The sequence below is a fragment of the Eimeria tenella genome, genomic scaffold (assembly GCF_000499545.2).
Source record: "Eimeria tenella Houghton genomic scaffold, Eth_scaff31, whole genome shotgun sequence".
In the NCBI taxonomy this organism is placed as follows: Eukaryota; Apicomplexa; class Conoidasida; order Eucoccidiorida; family Eimeriidae; genus Eimeria; species Eimeria tenella.
This window is the reverse complement of record NW_013542966.1, coordinates 315,599-331,139: the sequence shown is the minus strand read 5'-3', so window position 1 is coordinate 331,139 and position 15,541 is coordinate 315,599. Positions and strand designations below refer to the sequence as shown.

At 53.1% G+C, this 15,541-nt stretch overlaps 2 protein-coding genes across 2 annotated transcripts in view; both read right to left on the bottom strand.

Annotated features, from left to right (window-relative positions):
• Positions 1-227: 227 nt before the first annotated feature.
• ETH_00015540 (Splicing factor Prp8, related) lies at positions 228-9,066 on the bottom strand (the record flags this gene model as incomplete). The annotated part of the gene is made up of 10 exons (XM_013376072.1): positions 228-356; positions 544-676; positions 861-1,958; positions 2,444-2,599; positions 2,962-3,281; positions 3,479-4,205; positions 5,194-5,637; positions 5,941-6,607; positions 6,906-8,092; positions 9,047-9,066. Coding segments are annotated over 10 exons (4,881 nt in total), but the record flags the coding sequence as incomplete, so codon positions are not given.
• A 4,487-nt stretch (positions 9,067-13,553) lies between these two features.
• The window catches only part of ETH_00015535 (uncharacterized protein), a gene marked incomplete at both ends in the record, with an annotated part of 4,014 nt that continues 2,026 nt past the window's right edge, over positions 13,554-15,541 (bottom strand). Inside the window, one exon of the mRNA XM_013376071.1 lies at positions 13,554-15,305. Coding sequence (XP_013231525.1) covers positions 13,554-15,305 — 1,752 coding nt within the window. The remainder of the gene's footprint in view (positions 15,306-15,541) is intronic.

Genomic DNA, 15,541 nt, shown 5'->3' with positions numbered 1-15,541 from the left:
ACCCTAAACCCTAAACCCTAGGACCAAAATATCAGGCAAAACCACCAAAGAAACAACGAAAAAAACACGTAGAGAGCCAACTGCTGCCCCAGAAACCGCAAACCCTCAAAACCCGCGACTAAACCCTCAAAACCAAGTCGTGACCTATAGTCCACTGCGTGATCCAGCAGCTGCAGGGGCCCAAACCCTTTCTTTTGTCCTTTTTCTCTTTTTGCAAACCCTCTTACTTGGCACAAGTCCATTACAATTGACTCGTGGACTTTTTGCCACAAGTGAGCTCTGAAGATTTGAATCAAAGATATCTTCAAAGTCGGAATCTTCCCGTGCATGAAAATGCCCGTCAAGTCCAGTTGCACCTGCGCGAAAACCCTAAACCCTAAACCCTAAACCCTTACACTAAACCCTAGTTCCTAAACTGTCAAGCCAGCCTTGCAACGCTGTAGTTCCCCCGGCCTCTCAAATGAGCTTCCAGCCGCCACCGCCACCGTGGCGGCCCGCCGGAGCATTCCCAAACCCTAAACCCTAAACCCTAAACCCTCGCACCTGGAACCCGACGTAGACGTTGGCCCTGTTGATTGTGGGGGACCACCAAAGCGTGAACCGCCTATTAGGGATTTGGTTTAATCCGGATCTTTGCGCGTTGGTCAATTTCTTGTACTTCATGCTCTCCTCGAATCTGGAAGCAAACCCTCCCTAAACCCTAAACCCTAGACCCTAAACCGTGCTCCAAGCCCCAACGACCCTCCCAACCAAGCCCAAACCCCAACCCCCAACCCTCCGAGTTCCTCCCCGCTCCCCTCCCACCCCCCACCCCCAGCCCCCAGCCCCTAAACCCTAAACCCTAAACCCTAAACGCCCACCCGGAGGCCTTTTCCCAGAAGAGCCCCTCCCAGGTGGGGAAGTAGGTGCCCTTGAAGAGGGTGTGTTCGAGGATGCCTTCGACTCCCCCGAGGGCCTGGATCATGTCAGTGCGGTAATTGTTCAAGTTCCAGAGTTTGCCGTCGTGCCTCTGATGAGTCCACCAGAAGGGGTGGGCTTTGAGCTGCTGGAACTGGCGGAAGTCCTCGCGGACTCGCCAGCCCTTGTCGTAGGCGAGCGTGTGGCGATCTTTCTGAAACAAAGTGTTGATCCTCGGGATCCCGCGATCCCAGCTGTCTTCGAGATCCTCCAGAGTCAATCTGCGACTTTGCGCAGCAGCTTCCGCGCGTTTCAACGCGTACTCAGCCCACACGCGCTGCGACTCAACGAACTCGCTTTCCCACGTTTGCAAGTATCTGTACAAGTTGGGAATGAGCTGGTCTTCCTCGTGAGACATCCCCGACCTGAAGTGCGTTATCCCCGACTCTGTCTGCTGACTGTACCTCAAGTCGGACTGGGGAATCAAAATGTGCCCCATGGACAGCATGCCCAGCCCCCCCAGCTCCTTGGGCGTGTAGAAGACCACGGGGGGGAAGCGGGAAGGCATTTTGGAGTTGAGTCCGATTTTGATGCGCGTTTGGATTTTGTTTTCGCACTTCACCAGCAAGTCCAGCAGCGCCTCCGTGTGCACCACCGCCTCCCGGAAGTAAGTCATCAGCGATATCAAAGTGGTGTTCCACTTGTTCGCGATCTTCGTGAACGTCGTGGCCCCGCTGGACATCAAGACCATGCGGACTCTGTTTTCGAACCTCCGCATGCCGTCTTCTCCGACTTTCAGGAAGGCCTGCGCCGCCATTTCTTTCGTGGACTCGTTTTGCAGCTTCCAGACCCCCTCCCGCTGCAGAAACTGCTCCGTCTGTAGCCGCACTTTCGGCAAAATCCGACACTCAAAGCCCCCCATGCTGAACAGCAAGTTCGGATTGTCTACGGAGTACACTGACGCGAAAGAAGAAGTCCAGTTCAGCGTTGCCAAAGACCGCGGCAGCCGGTTCGCCATTTCCCAAAACACTGCCCGACCCAGATTCACGTCCCGCTTCATCCTAACCCCACAAACGAACAAACACAACTCCAGCAATTCAGGCCCCCTGCATCCCGCCGCTCCAATGGTTGTGCAGAGTGACTATATCCAGCAGCAGCAGAAAGGGCAGCAGCAGCAGACAGAGCAGCAGCAGCAGAAACAGCAGCGGCAGCAGAAAAAGCAGCAGCAGCAGCAGCGACAGAGCAGCAGCAGTAGGTGCAGGTCTTGTGGATGTATCTGCTTAATTTTAAAAGACATGGAAGCAGCAAAGAAAAGCTATTTGCTGCCCTCGGTGTTCGTGGGAAGGTGCAGCAGCAAGAGAGAACTTTCATGTTTTCCACTTTTAAGTTTGAACACAAAAAAACCATTTCAGCAATTCCTGAACTTCAGGAAACCCAATTTTCAAAAGTTTCCAAAAGAAATGGACTTGTGGGACCGAAGTCGAAGACTCGAAGACCCCGCGGACCCCCTGCTGCGGACGGCTAGGGTTTAGGGTTTAGGGCTTACCTGCGCATTCTGCAGTCCCTGGGCCAGCAAGTCTTGTTGGGATATCCCACGACGTTTTCGTTGTTGGGGTCCGGGTTCTCCGTCAGATATCTTTGGACTAAATCTCGACTTTCTTCTTTTGTGAATTTGAACACCACCCAAAACCGGTCAATGTACCTGCGGTGTACAGACACCCAAACACACACACACCACACCATTCAAGAGCCAGCCCCCCAGCTAGCCAACCTAGCTAGCTAGCTGGCTAGCTAGCTGGGCAGCTAGCTAGCTAGCTAGCTAGCTAGCTAGCTAGCTCCCGAGCCAGCGAGCTCCCCAGGTGCCCAGCCATCCAGCCCGCCAGCCAGCCCCCATGCGGAGCGAGCTCCCCCGCCGCCCCCCCCAGCCAGCCAGCAAGCCCGCCAGCTAGCCAGCTAGCTAGCCAGCTGGCCCGCCCGCCAGCTAGCTATCCAGCTAGCCAGCCAGCTAGCCCGCCAGCTAGCTAGCCAGCCAGCCAGCCAGCCAGCAGCCAGGCAGGCAGCTACCTGCAGTAGAGGCGGATGGGGTGGCGGGTCTCGGTCTGGACGTCTGGGAAGGAAAGAAACTCGTTCGGGAGCGCCGGGGGGCCCGCGATCTCGGTGGCGCGGGTGAGGCCCAGCAGCAGCAAGTCGAGGACGAGGGCGTAGTACTGGAAGACGAAGGAGGAGAACTGGAGGCCGCGGATGAGTCCGAAGGAGTTCACGTGCGACATGTCTTTGAAGCTCACGCCCACGTTGTTCTTCGCCGTTATGTAGTCCGCGATGTTGTGGTCCACGATCAGCCGCAGCAGCCGGTTCAGCAGCGTCAGGTCCACCTTCTCGTACACCTGCAGCAGCAGCAGCAGCAGCAGCAGCAGCGGGGGGGGCGACTGTTGGTGCGCTCTGCCTTCGCTGCGGGAGCGCGGCCCCCAAACCCCAAACCCTAAACCCCAGGCCAGCGCGCCGCGGACGAAGCGCGCGCAGCCCGCGCCCCCTGCGGCGAACCCCGAACCCCGAAACCCCAAACCCTGAATTGGGGTTCGACCTTTTCGAACTTGCTTTCGAGGAGCACGAGGGTTTCGCCGTCCGCGGTGTTCCAGACGTCAGTGAGGTTGTTGATGCCCTGGCAGAACTTGAACACCAGCAGCGGAGGGGGCTCTGCGTCTGCGGGTTTGACCCAAGAGGGAAACAAATGCCGCGAGTCGCCCTCGTACCAAAGGTACTGGTCCAGGTACGCGTCTGTGATCTTCTCGAGAGGGTCGATCTCGTAGATCGGGACCAGGTGGGAGTAGAGGTCCATGAACTCGAGGCGCAGTTCCTTGAAGGCTCGCTGCGTCAGCAAGTGCCTTTTGATCCGCGACAAAGCCTCGTGGGGGTTGTCGTAGGCCTGCTCGATCAGCCCCAGCTCCTCGCGCTGGCTCTGGTTGAGCCGGCTCTTCACGGAGTAGAACTCCTTGAGCCTCTCGAGCGCGAGCACCAGCAGCTTGGTGTCGTGTTTGTAGTTCAGAGGCGGAAATGGAATGTGCGTGAACCTCCGGGACTCCAGCCAGTGCACCGCAGTCGTGTAGATCGCCACCGCCTCCTCGCCGCTCAAGTACGGGCCGTCCTTCAGGTACGCGTGCTGCCGCTCCTGCTCCGCCTTCAGCCACAGCCGCGTCAGCCGCCCCAAGTTCTTTCTGCAAACTGTTTTGTCCACCGTCGCGCCCCGCCGGATTCGCTCGCGGTTGTAGTACGCCGCGTTCGTCCACCAGTCCGCCTTCATCTTCACGTACCTGCGCCCAGCCACGCCCGTGCACACCGTGCAGCTGCATGCACGTGCATGCAAACGCGTGCAAGTACATGCAAATACGTGCAAATACGTGCAAATACGTGCAAATACGTGCAAATAGGCGCAAATGCATGCAAATGCACGCAAATGCATGCAGCTGCAGGCGCAACGTCCACGCGCTGCTGCGAACTTTCTGCTCCCGGACTCAAACGCGGGAAATCCAGAGACGTTTCGTTCCGCAGTGACGAATGCGGAAAAGAGAGGCTCCGTTCAAAAATGAACAAGTTGAATGAGGCTTTTATTTCATTCAGAAGTGAACAAGTTGAGTGAGGTTTTTATTTCATTCAGAAGTGAACAAGTTGAATGAGGTTTTTATTTCATTCAGAAGTGAACAAGTTGAGTGAGGTTTTTATTTCATTCAGAAGTGAACAAGTTGAATGAGATTACGATTCCATTCAGAAATGAGAATATTGAACAAGATTTCGGTTCCATTCAGAAATAACAAAGTTGAAAAGATTTCCACTTCACTCGGGAATGAACAAGTTGAAAAACAATTTTATTTCATTCAGAAACGATCAAGTTGAAAAACAACTCCACTCAGAAGTGCACAAGTTGAACAACAACTTCATGTCAATCCGACACATCAAGTTCGAGAAGATTTCGACTTCATTCCGAGATGTTCAAGTTGAAACACAGTTTCATTTCATTCCAAAACGAGAAAGTTGAAATAGATTTCATTCAAAAATGGAAACTTGAAAAGGATTTCGACTTAATGCAGAAACGAGAAAGTTGAAAAAAGAGATTCCGCCTGCATTCAGAAGTGCGAAAGTGAAAAGCCATTCTGGACAAACTTAGCAGAACTCAACTTCATTCAGAAAAGCAAAGCTGAAGCAGAATTCAAGTTAGAATCAACAACCGCCGCATCCCACTGAACACTCAGCCGCCCGCTGCCGCAGTCCCGAGCCAGGGTTTAGGGTTTAGGGTTTGGTGACCTGAGGATCATGTTTTCGATGGGCGCAGGGAGCCCGGGGACCTTCCAGGGGATGTTGGCCTTCCAGCAGCGCCAGGCCTCGGAAAGGTGCTGCAGAATAGTTCTTGCTTTCGAAGCCTTGACTCCCTCGGGCATGAGATCGAGGATGTCGTGCATGACTGCGGCGCGGAGTTCAAGGTCGAAGTGGGACTCCACGCGCTGCTTCGTGACCGTCTTGGCCGTGCCCTTCGACACGCGCCCCTCGAACTGCCGCGCCAGCAAGTTTCCCAGCCACCGCTCCAGCAGCGGCAGCACTCCGCGCAGGAAGAAGAGCCACACGCGCCACCCGGGTGCCCAGAACCCGCACCCGGGGCCCTTCCCCACCGGCCCCGTGTTGAACCGGTAGTATATCAGGTGCTTCAGGTCCTTGCACATCCGCACTTGCCGCATCAGCCGGTACTTGTACCTGCAGCCACAAAGCGCGAAAACGCCCGCCGAAATCAATCCGCTAGAGCTCCAGCTTTCCGGGCGATCCGGAAACTTGGAACGCTCAACTCCGGCTGAAATCCCACAAAGGCACTGGTCACGAGCAAAACCCCGCAAATTCAACAAGTTCCCGAGCTTTACTGCGAAAGCGCCAACACAGCCGCGAACGCGTGGTTTCAGGTGTACAGGCAGCTCGGGAGCGGCGGCCGGGGGCATTTCCGGCGATTTTCTGCATTTTAAAGAGTTTTTGCAGATGTTTGCCGCTTTTTCCGCAAGTGCTCACCGGTACATCCCCGTGAGCTGTCCGACGTGGGCGAAGATGTACTGGAGTCCGTCGGCGAGCTGGAAGGCGTCGACGTTGCCGAGACGGAACTGGACGTGGGAGTCGACGGTGAGTTTGGTGAGGCGGAGGATTTCCCTGCAGAGGTGGAAGGCGTTTCCGAACCGGGACTTTTTGCGTTCCTTGGTGGTGAGGGTTTTGACGGGCTTGAGGTTAAAGTTGTAGTCGAGGTGGAGGTAGTTGAGGTTTTTGCGGTGGATGAGGAGGTTGAGCATGTTGTATCCCTGGCGCGCGACCTGCAGCCCGGCCTCGACCCAGTCAATTTCGGTGACTTGGAAGAACTTGGTGGTTTTGAAGACGCGGAAGAGGTTTCTTTTCTTCAGCGACTTGGGCGGGCGCGAGTGCAGGTGGCACAGCACCCAGCACTTGAGCAGTTTCTGGTAAGAAACCCGCACCTTCACGGGGTAGTTTTGCGGCGCGTGTTCTCGAAACCAAGTTTGAACTAAAGGAACATCCTGGGCCCTTCGCATGCGCCCCGCCCTCAAGTTGAAGGGCCTGCAGGCCCAGTAGAGAGAGATCCCCGCCGCCGTGGTGTCTGTACAGAGCGGGCTCTCCTCCAGAAAGGCCCGCACGCACCGCGGGAGCTCGAAGCCCTCCACCACCGACGGGTCTGCGCAAACCCCAAACCCCAAACCCCAAACCCCAAACCCTAAGCCCTGCCCGGCGCGAAACCCTGGCCCCAGAAGCCACCAACCCCTCAAACCCCACGCCACGCCGCCCAGCCCACCCACCCCCCCAAACCCGAACCCGAGCCCAAACCCCAAACCCGAACCCAAACCCCAAACCCGAGCCCAAACCCCAAACCCGAAGCCGAGCCCAAACCCCAAACCCGAGCCCAAACCCCAAACCCGAGCCCAAACCCCAAAGCCGAAGCCGAGCCCAAACCCCAAACCCGAAACCCTAGACACCCGCGAGCGCGTCGAAGTCCTTGTTGGTCTTGTAGGCGGGGAGGGGGTTGATGATGGGGTCGAAGTAGAAGGCGGGAAGCTCCGGGTCTTCGGGCTTGACGAAAGAAACCGCGGGGGAGTGGTAGGGCGGGAGGGCGACGGAGCGGGGCCTGTTGTTGTAGAGGTGGGGGAAGGCGACTCTGTACTCCGTGCGGATTTGCTGGCGAATGATGATTTTGGAGACGTCGTTGAACTCGTTCCAGTCCTCCTCCTCCTCCTGGGAGTCCCTGAAGAGGGGCTCGAACTTGGGGCCCCCCGGGATGGCGAGGTTGAGGGCCTTGGCCGTGCAGAAGGCCTCCAGGTTGAAGAGGTAGAAGTAGTTGAGGTCCTGCAGGTCGGAGAGCAGCTGGTGCGCGAGCCGCTGCAGCACGGCCAGCTGCTGCACCTCCAGCCGCCAGCGCCGGTAGCTGGGCCCCGGCACGTGCTGCTGCTGCTGCTGCAGCGGCTTGCTGCAGTACAGCCACTCCGCCACCGCCGCGTCCTCCTCCTCGTCCAGCTCCATCCGGATGGCCTCCAGCGGCTCCACCGCCAGCACATTCTCCCCGTAGTCCAGCGGCGGCTCTTCGTCGTCGAAGGGGGGGAAGCGCATGCGTTTGAAGTGCCTTCTGTCCCGCTTTTCCCGCCGCATCAAGATCCAGCAGGAGCCCCACTGCGCCAGGTACACGGGCTCTATCACAAAGGGGGTTTCTGCTACGAAAGTTATGGCCCCCGTCGCGTGGTACAGCACCGCCACGTTCCGCGCCTGCTCCCAGGGCATGGGCATGTTTTCCAGCAGCTTGAAGACTGCATGCGGCAGGAACTTCAGCGCCCCCAGGTACACCCGCCGGTCCTGCCGGAACTTCCTGCTGCTCATGTCTCCGTGGTCCTTCACCAGTTTCCGCAGGTGTTCCGGCGGCATCGGCTCTTTTTCGGTGTACGTACACCCCACCTGCTGCCGCCAGCTGTACCGCTTCGTCGTCAGCTGCTGCCACTTCCGCGCCTTCTCCTGCAGCAGCTCCTCCTGCGTCTTCGCCTTCGCCCGCTGCGCAGCGGCGCCGGCCGCCGCGCCCCCCTGCGACGCTTTTCCGTACGCGCCGCCGGCCTGCTGCTGCTGCTGCTGCTGCTGCTGCTGCGGCTGCTGCCGCGGCGCGGGCTGCTGCTGGGCTGAGCTGAGGGGACGCGCGGCCAGAGACTGGGCTAGATCATATCACTTGTGTTGGTGTTTCGAAAGAATTGGGAAATAAAACTTGAAAGAGACAAACAGCAGCGCTGCTGCTGCCGCCGTTGCAGCCGCAGCAGCAGCAGCAGATCTGCAAGCGCCGGGGGGGAGGGGCTTCTGCTGCAGCCCCAGAGCCACGACTTTGTTGCCAGTTTGTGCTGCTTTTCTCCTTTTTGCGAACTTATTCCATTTAATTATTCAATAAAAGCAAATGTGGAAGAAAAAGAAGCAAAAAACGAGCTCCGGGGCCGATCTCCGGGCCACATGCAGCAACGGCCGCTGGTGCTGCAGCAGCAGCAGCAGCAGCAGCAGCAGCTACACTGCTCGTGGCTGCCTTCAGTCTGCCGGCCGCTTCTCCTGTGCAGCTCCCGCTCTCACTCTTTTGCAATTTATTTTATTTCATTTTATTTCTTTTTAATATTTATTTTCAAAACGAAAGAACAAACAACACAAACGAACTGCAGAACCCTGAACACCGCCGCACTGCGCAGCAGCAGCGGCAGCAGCAGCAGCAGCAGCATGCATGCGCTGCCGTCCTGTGTCTTCTGCCAAATGAAAAAGACCAAAACTTCTTATTTGGATTTATTTCAAAAACAATTATTTAATTTCCCCGTTGAACGTGTCTTGTTGTGCCTCCCTCTAGCACTCTCCAGTGCTGCTGCACACTTTGTACTGCGCCATTAGGGTTCCGGGTTTAGGGTTTAGGGTTTAGGGTTTAGATCCCTGAGGTGTTTCTTCGCATTGCTTCGATCATAATGCAGACACCAGAGGGTGCCTGAGCTCCTCTTGTGTGCAGCTTGCAGCCAAAACCCTAAACCCTAAACCCTAAAGCCTAAACCCTAGTCTGTTCAGGGTCCTGACAGAAGACGGCAAGTTCATTTTCGCCGCTTTTCTTCGCCCCTACTTGTCCTCCTTTTGAGCCATCTTTCAAAATTATTATTTATTTGTAATTGTCTTTTTTCATTTGAATTTTAAATGCAATTAAATTTGTTTTTCATTTTTAATTATCCTCTCTAAAAATTCTCTTCTAAACCCTAAAGTCTCTAGCGCAGCAGCTGCAGAAAACTGCCCCGTGCCGAAGGCCCCACTTTGTGCCAAGAGATAACCAGTGGTCCAGCTCAGACGGCCGAGGGTTTAGGGTTTAGGGTTTAGGGTTAGGCGCTGCGCCCAGGGGTCTCTTATACCCGCAGCAATCAGCCAAAGCTGCTTTTCTTTTCTCTTAACTTTCGTTGCTTTTCTTTAGCGCTCTTTTCAAAAATCAAAAACTAAAAATTAGAATTGTAAATAAAGTCATAACTAAATTCAAACAAGAAGAAGATATTACTGCAAATTAAAAAACGGAAGAAGCTCCTGGAAAGGACTGGCCTGCGTTATTTCGCCTACGGGGTAAAAACGCAAAAATAGCTGCTTCAGGGTTTAGGGTTTAGGGTTTAGCTTTTGTTGCTCTGGCGGACCTGAGTCGAATTAAAATGCACTCCGTGCCAGTTGCGACATTATATGTCTGCAAAAAGAATTAAAATTTGTTTTTAAATTAAATAAAAGTGAACAAAGTTGTCCCCGCACAACTGACACCGCCGGCTTGGAAGTGTCTGTACACCTGAAACCTGCAAAAACGGCGCCTCCGCGGACTGCTTCTCGCCACTTTTTTTTCTTCTTTTTTCATTTGATGGCATTTAAATAACACAAAACTACCATTTAATTTGTTTTAAAGATGTTTTGTCGCTTTTTTCTCCCTTTTTTCTTCACTTTCTTCGACTTTTCTCCGCTGCTGCTGCCAGCGTGGGCGGCCGCCGCAGCTGCAGGGCCCGCCAGTGGAGAGTTTGTGCCTTTAAATAAAGAAGAAATAGAAAAAGATACTTCATTTCGAGCAATTAAAGAAAATAAAAATGAAGAATGCAACACGAGGAAGGGCGACTGGGTGCACACGACGCTTCGGGTGTATGGTCAGCTCGGCAGCAAGAGTGTTATTTTTCGCCGTTTTTTCCCCTACTGGATCCATTTTATTCAATTATTTAAATTAAATGCAAATTAGTTATTTATTTTGTTTGTTTTCTCCTTTTGCGGCGCAGCGCCGGGTCTGGACTTCTCCGAGCTGCTGCAGCAGGTGAGCGTACACTCCAGATTAGGGTTTGTCTGCGGTGTCTAGACAGCTCAATCGCAGGCGGCGGAAGACGAAAGAGAAGATAAAAAGGATCAAAGGGATAAAAGGGATGAAAAGAATAAAAAGGGTGAAAAAGAAAGCAATTTTAAAACAGTCGTTGGAACGGCTCAGCAAGAATTCAAAGTGAGTCCTTTCAAGTATTTCTTCTCGCCTGCGCGAGTGTACGTACACCCGGATACCTCCACAAAATATTGAATGGGGAGAAAACTTAAAGAACTGCTTGACTTAAATATATATAAGCTTTTATTTATATAGTTATATATGAATATATATAAAAATATATATTGTACAAATGCATGCATAACTATGTATGATTATATAAAATATATATATTATATCTCTTTGTGTTTTAAGGCAAATGCATGCAACAAAAAGCTGCATTAAAAAGCGCCTTTTGCTGCATTTATGGGCTGACTGGAGAATAAAAAGACGTTATTAAAAGGAGCTGTTTTGGATTAGTTAAATGCATTAAAAAGAAAAAATAAAAAAGAAAAAATTAATTACTTCGGAAGACTTTAAATGCAGTTTATATCGCCGCTTCGTGCATGCACGGAGCCACGAGCTCGCAGCTCTAAAGTGGCCGTCCGCTGCTGCTGCTGTTGCTGCTGCGGCTGCTGTTGCTACTGACTGCTGCTGTTGCCACTGACTGCTGCTGCTGCTGCTGATGCTGTTGCTGCTGCTACTGCTGTTACTGCTGCTGCTGCTGTTGCTGCTGCTGCTGCTGCTGGTGCTGCTGCCACTGCTGTTGTTGTTGCTGCTGCTGCTGCTGCTGCAGCTGGGGGCCCACTCCGTAGCCCCGCTAAACTGGGCGCTGTTTGGAATGTGTCCTGGGGAGACGCGGTGAGCAGCAGCAGTAGCAGCAGCAGCAACAACAGCAGCAGCAGCAGCAGCAGCAGCATTTAAATCATTTATTAAATGCTTAAGTGAATTATTTAATTAATTAAAAGTAAAAAACTCGACTTCCTTTCTTTTGCGGATTTGCAGGCGCCTCGGCCTTCGCCCCGGGTAAACGCTGGAGCCAAAAATAATAAAAACAAATAAATTAAATAATAAATAAATAAATAATAAATGAATAAATAAATAAATAAATATTCAATTAATTAATTGATTACTTACTTATCTAATTAATTAAAAATTAATTAGTCAGTTACACAGCCATTTAATTCCCTTCGTGGCAAAAGATGAAACGAAAAAAAATTAAACGAATGAATAAATAAATAATAAATCAAGAGATAAATAAGTAAATTAACAAATAAATAATAAATAAATAGATGAATAAATAAATAAATAAATAATAATGAATTGGTAAATGTGCAAATAAGTAACTAAATGAATATATTATTTTTAGGGCCCGCAGCTGAGTGAAAGGCAAAATAAGACAGAATAAATATTTAAAATAAATGGCAAGTTTTAAATAATAACTTATGATTAAAAATAAATTAAATAAAATAACCAATTATAATTTAAATGAATTGAAATAAAACAAAGGAGAAGCAAACTTATCACTCATTTAGGGCCTCCTGGCTGCTGCTGCTGCCGCTGCTACTGCTGCTGCCGCTGCTGCTGCTGCTGCTGCTCCTGCTCAGGCTGGGGCCCCACAAGATCTATTATGTGAGTTAGCTTCTTATGTCCCCCTGTCTTCATTTACTTGTTTTAATTAAAAAGTTTGTTTAATTTATTAATTTGTAAAAGTAAATAGATTAATTAAATTTATTTGGTTATCTGTTTCCATTTTATTTCTTTTGCACTTCAAACTCTCTTGCTGCTGTCCTCGCTTGCTGCTGCAGGAAGTGACACTCCACTCAGTCAGAAGAAGGAACTGACAGCAGCAGCAGCTGCTGCTGCTGCAGCAGCTGCAGCGGCAGTTACAGCAGCAGCTGCAGCATAAGCACCAGCACCAACACGAGTACCTGAGACAGCAGCGGCTGCTGCAGCAGCTGCAGCAGCTGCAGCAGCAGCTGCAGCAGCAGCTGCGGCACCAGCGGTTGCAACAGCAACACCAGCAGCAGCCGCAGCAGCAGCGACAGCCGCAGCAGGGACAGCTGCAACAGAAGCAAATAGCGGCTGCATGCAGAAGGCAGCTATCCAGCCCATTAACTTTCTAGCTAGCCAGCTATCCAGCTAGCTAGCTATCTATCCACCTACCTACCTAACTAGATAGCTAGCCAGCCATCAATCTACCTATCTACCTACCCGTTAGCTAGCTAGCTAGCTAGCTAGCTAGGTATGTACCTAGCTAGCTAGCCAGGCATGTACCTAGCTAGCTAGGTAGTCATGTACCTAGCTAGGTAGCTAGGCATGTATCTAGGTAGCTAGCTAGGCATGTACATAGCTAGCTAGCTAGGCATGTACCTAGCTATTTGCCTGCCTCCCTAGCTATCTATTCAAGTAGCTAGCTAGCCAGCTAGCTAGCTAGCTGTGTATCTGTGTAGCTAGCTTTCTATGCATCCACCTACCTATGAAGCTATCTGTTCACCCAATCAGCTAACTAGCTAGCTAGCTATCTTGCTGGCTAGCCATCTAGCTGGCTAGCTATCTAGCTGGCTAGCTAGATCGCTGAGCTTTTTAGAGGATTGAGCTGCTGCAGCGACGGTGCTTCTACGCTTCCGTGCATTGCTAATACTCAAGCCCATATGTAATCTGTTGCTGCTGCTGCTGTTGCTGCTGCTGCACCTGTTTGCTGGGTGTTTAGCAGCAGATATTGCAGAAAACACTTATGTGGGCAGTTGCTTTGAAAAGCTGCAGCAGCAGCTAGCTGTTCACACATCACCTTGGTTAGCTGCTGCTGCAGCTGCCTCGGTGGCTAGCTGTTGCTGCTGCTGCTGCTGCCTCGAGGGCTAGCTGCTGCAAAACAGCTAGCTTGAAACATACAGGAAGAAAACCACTTTTTCCTGTCCACGCAGGCCAAAACAATTGTCAGCGTGCGCTGCTGCTGCTGCCGCTGCTGTTGCTGCTGGTGTCGCTGCTGCTGCTGCTGCTGAGCGCAGAACTATTCAAGTGATTTATGAAGCTTTCCTGGTGGTTATTCACTTTGCGGCAACCGTTGCTGCAGCTGTTGCTGCTACTACTGCAGCTGTTGCTGCTGCTACTGCAGCAGATGCTGCTACTGCAGCTGCTGCTGGTACTGCAGCAGATGCTGCTACTGCAGCTGCTGCTGGTACTGCAGCAGATGCTGCTGCTGCAGCTGCTGCTGGTACTGCAGCAGATGCTGCTGCTGCAGCTGCTGCTGCTGCAGCTGTTGCAACGGCTGCTAATGACTCAAAAGCGAAGAACGGGAGCTGCTCCTCAGCGGCAGCGTTCCTGCTGCAGTTATGCCAGGAGCATTTGCTGCTGCTGCTGCTCTTGGTGCAGCTGGCTGGCGCAGCGCCGTCTGCTGCTGCTGCAGCAGCTGGGGCAGCTGCTGCACCTTCTGGGCGGGAAAGGCCCTGGAAAAGGCCCCTCGACTGTGCTGCAGCTGCTGCAGCTGCTGCTGCTGCAGCTGTTGCTGCTGCAGCTGCAGATACCGCTGCTTCTGTTGCTGCAGCAGCATTTGTTGCTGCTGCTGTGCCTGGCGAAGTTGTTGGGGCTGCTGCTGGAATCCTTGACGCATCGCTTGCTGCTGCAGCTGGAAGATCTGCTGCTGCTGTTGCTGCAGTTGTTGCTGCTGCATGCGCGGCTGCTGAAAGAAGTTACGTTGCCACAAGGGCGGCTGGTCCAGTCCCTGAGAGCTTCCTGGCAAGACAGCAGCTGGACTAACAGCAGCAGCAGCAGCAGGACGTGTTTGCTGCTGTTGCTGCAGCTGCTGCAGCTGCTGCGGTTGCGGCTGCAGCTGCTGCAGTTGCTGTCGTTGAGCTGGATAGCTTTGGCCAAGGTAGTCCTTCAGGCTCTGGGCGTTGCGTTGATTCAGCAGGCCCTTGACTGGCCTCGTCTGCTGCTGCTGCTGCTGTTGCTGCAGCTGTTGCTGCAGCTGTTGCTGCTGCAGCTGCTGCTGCTGCTGGCGAGGGAGGAAGAGAGATGCCTGCTGCTGGAGTTGCTGCCTTTGCTGCTGCTGGCTAAGAGGGCCGTACCCCTGAGCAGGTAGTTGGTAAGACCCATCAACTTGTTGCTGCTGCTGCAGCAGCCGCTGCTGCAGCAGCTTCTGCTGTTGCCGCTGCAGCTGTTGCTGTTGCGGCTGTTGCTGCTGCACTGGAACAGCCATTTTGGGGCTCTGCCCTGTCGGTGTGACTGGCAGCTTCCACAAAGGCTGCGACATCAGTTGCTGCTGCTGCTGCAGTTGTTGCGGCTGCTGGAGGTTTCGCTGCTGCTGCACAGGTTGCAGCAGCTGCTGCTGCTGCAGCAGGAATTCTCTGTCATCGCCGTTTTCATAGCACTTGCCGATGCCTCTGCTGTTTGTTCTTCGCAGCAACTGTGCTCCCTGCCGCTGCTGCTGCTGCTGCTGCAGCAGCAATTCGTTTTCATAAGCTTTTGTGGGTGTTTCTGTTGTTGAAAGAGCGGACCACTGGTCCTCCGCGGGTCTCCCTTGTTGCTGCGGGTGGTGCTGCATCACCACTTGCTGCTGCAGCTGCAACTTCTGCTGCTGCTGCTGCTGCTGCTGCTGGCGCAGCTGCCGTGCTGCAGCAGAGCGAGGGGTAAAGACATGTGGCTGCGGCAGCAAAGGCAGCCAAGTCCCCCCTGGCAGCAGCGGCACAGCGCTGAGGGCAAGGGGCCCTGTGGGGGTCATGAGCGAAAATGCTGCTGCTGGTGCTGCTGCTGCTGCTGTTGGTGGTGGTGGTGTTGCTGCTGCTGCTGGGGCTGTTGCTGCCGCTGCTGCTGCTGCTGCGTCAAGCGCCTGGTCAGCTTCGCTGCAGTAGCCTGTCTCTGCTCCCCGCTGCCTCCCGTGCTGCTGCTGCTGCTGCTGCTGCTGCTTGCCTTTGCTGGCAGCAATAATCTGTCCCTCTCTGTCTGTGGCAAGGGGTGAGGCCTTCCGGGCCTTTCCTCTTGCTGCTGCAGTCCTGCTGCTGCTGCCGGCCGCCCACAAAGCTCCCTGCAAGAACAAATTCAAAAAGTATTTTTTTATTAAACAAATTTAATATCTAAACTAAATTTAATTTTTGTAAATTTGCTCATTGTAGTGAAGAAAAAAGGCATATTTGCCCTCAGCAGCAGCTGGAACAGCAGCAGCAGCAGCAGCAGTAAGTGCCTGATTACCGTTCGTCTCCTGCCTCCGTCTGTGGAGCCTTCCGAGTGCTGCTGTAGGAGGTGCAGCAGCGGGTTGCTGCT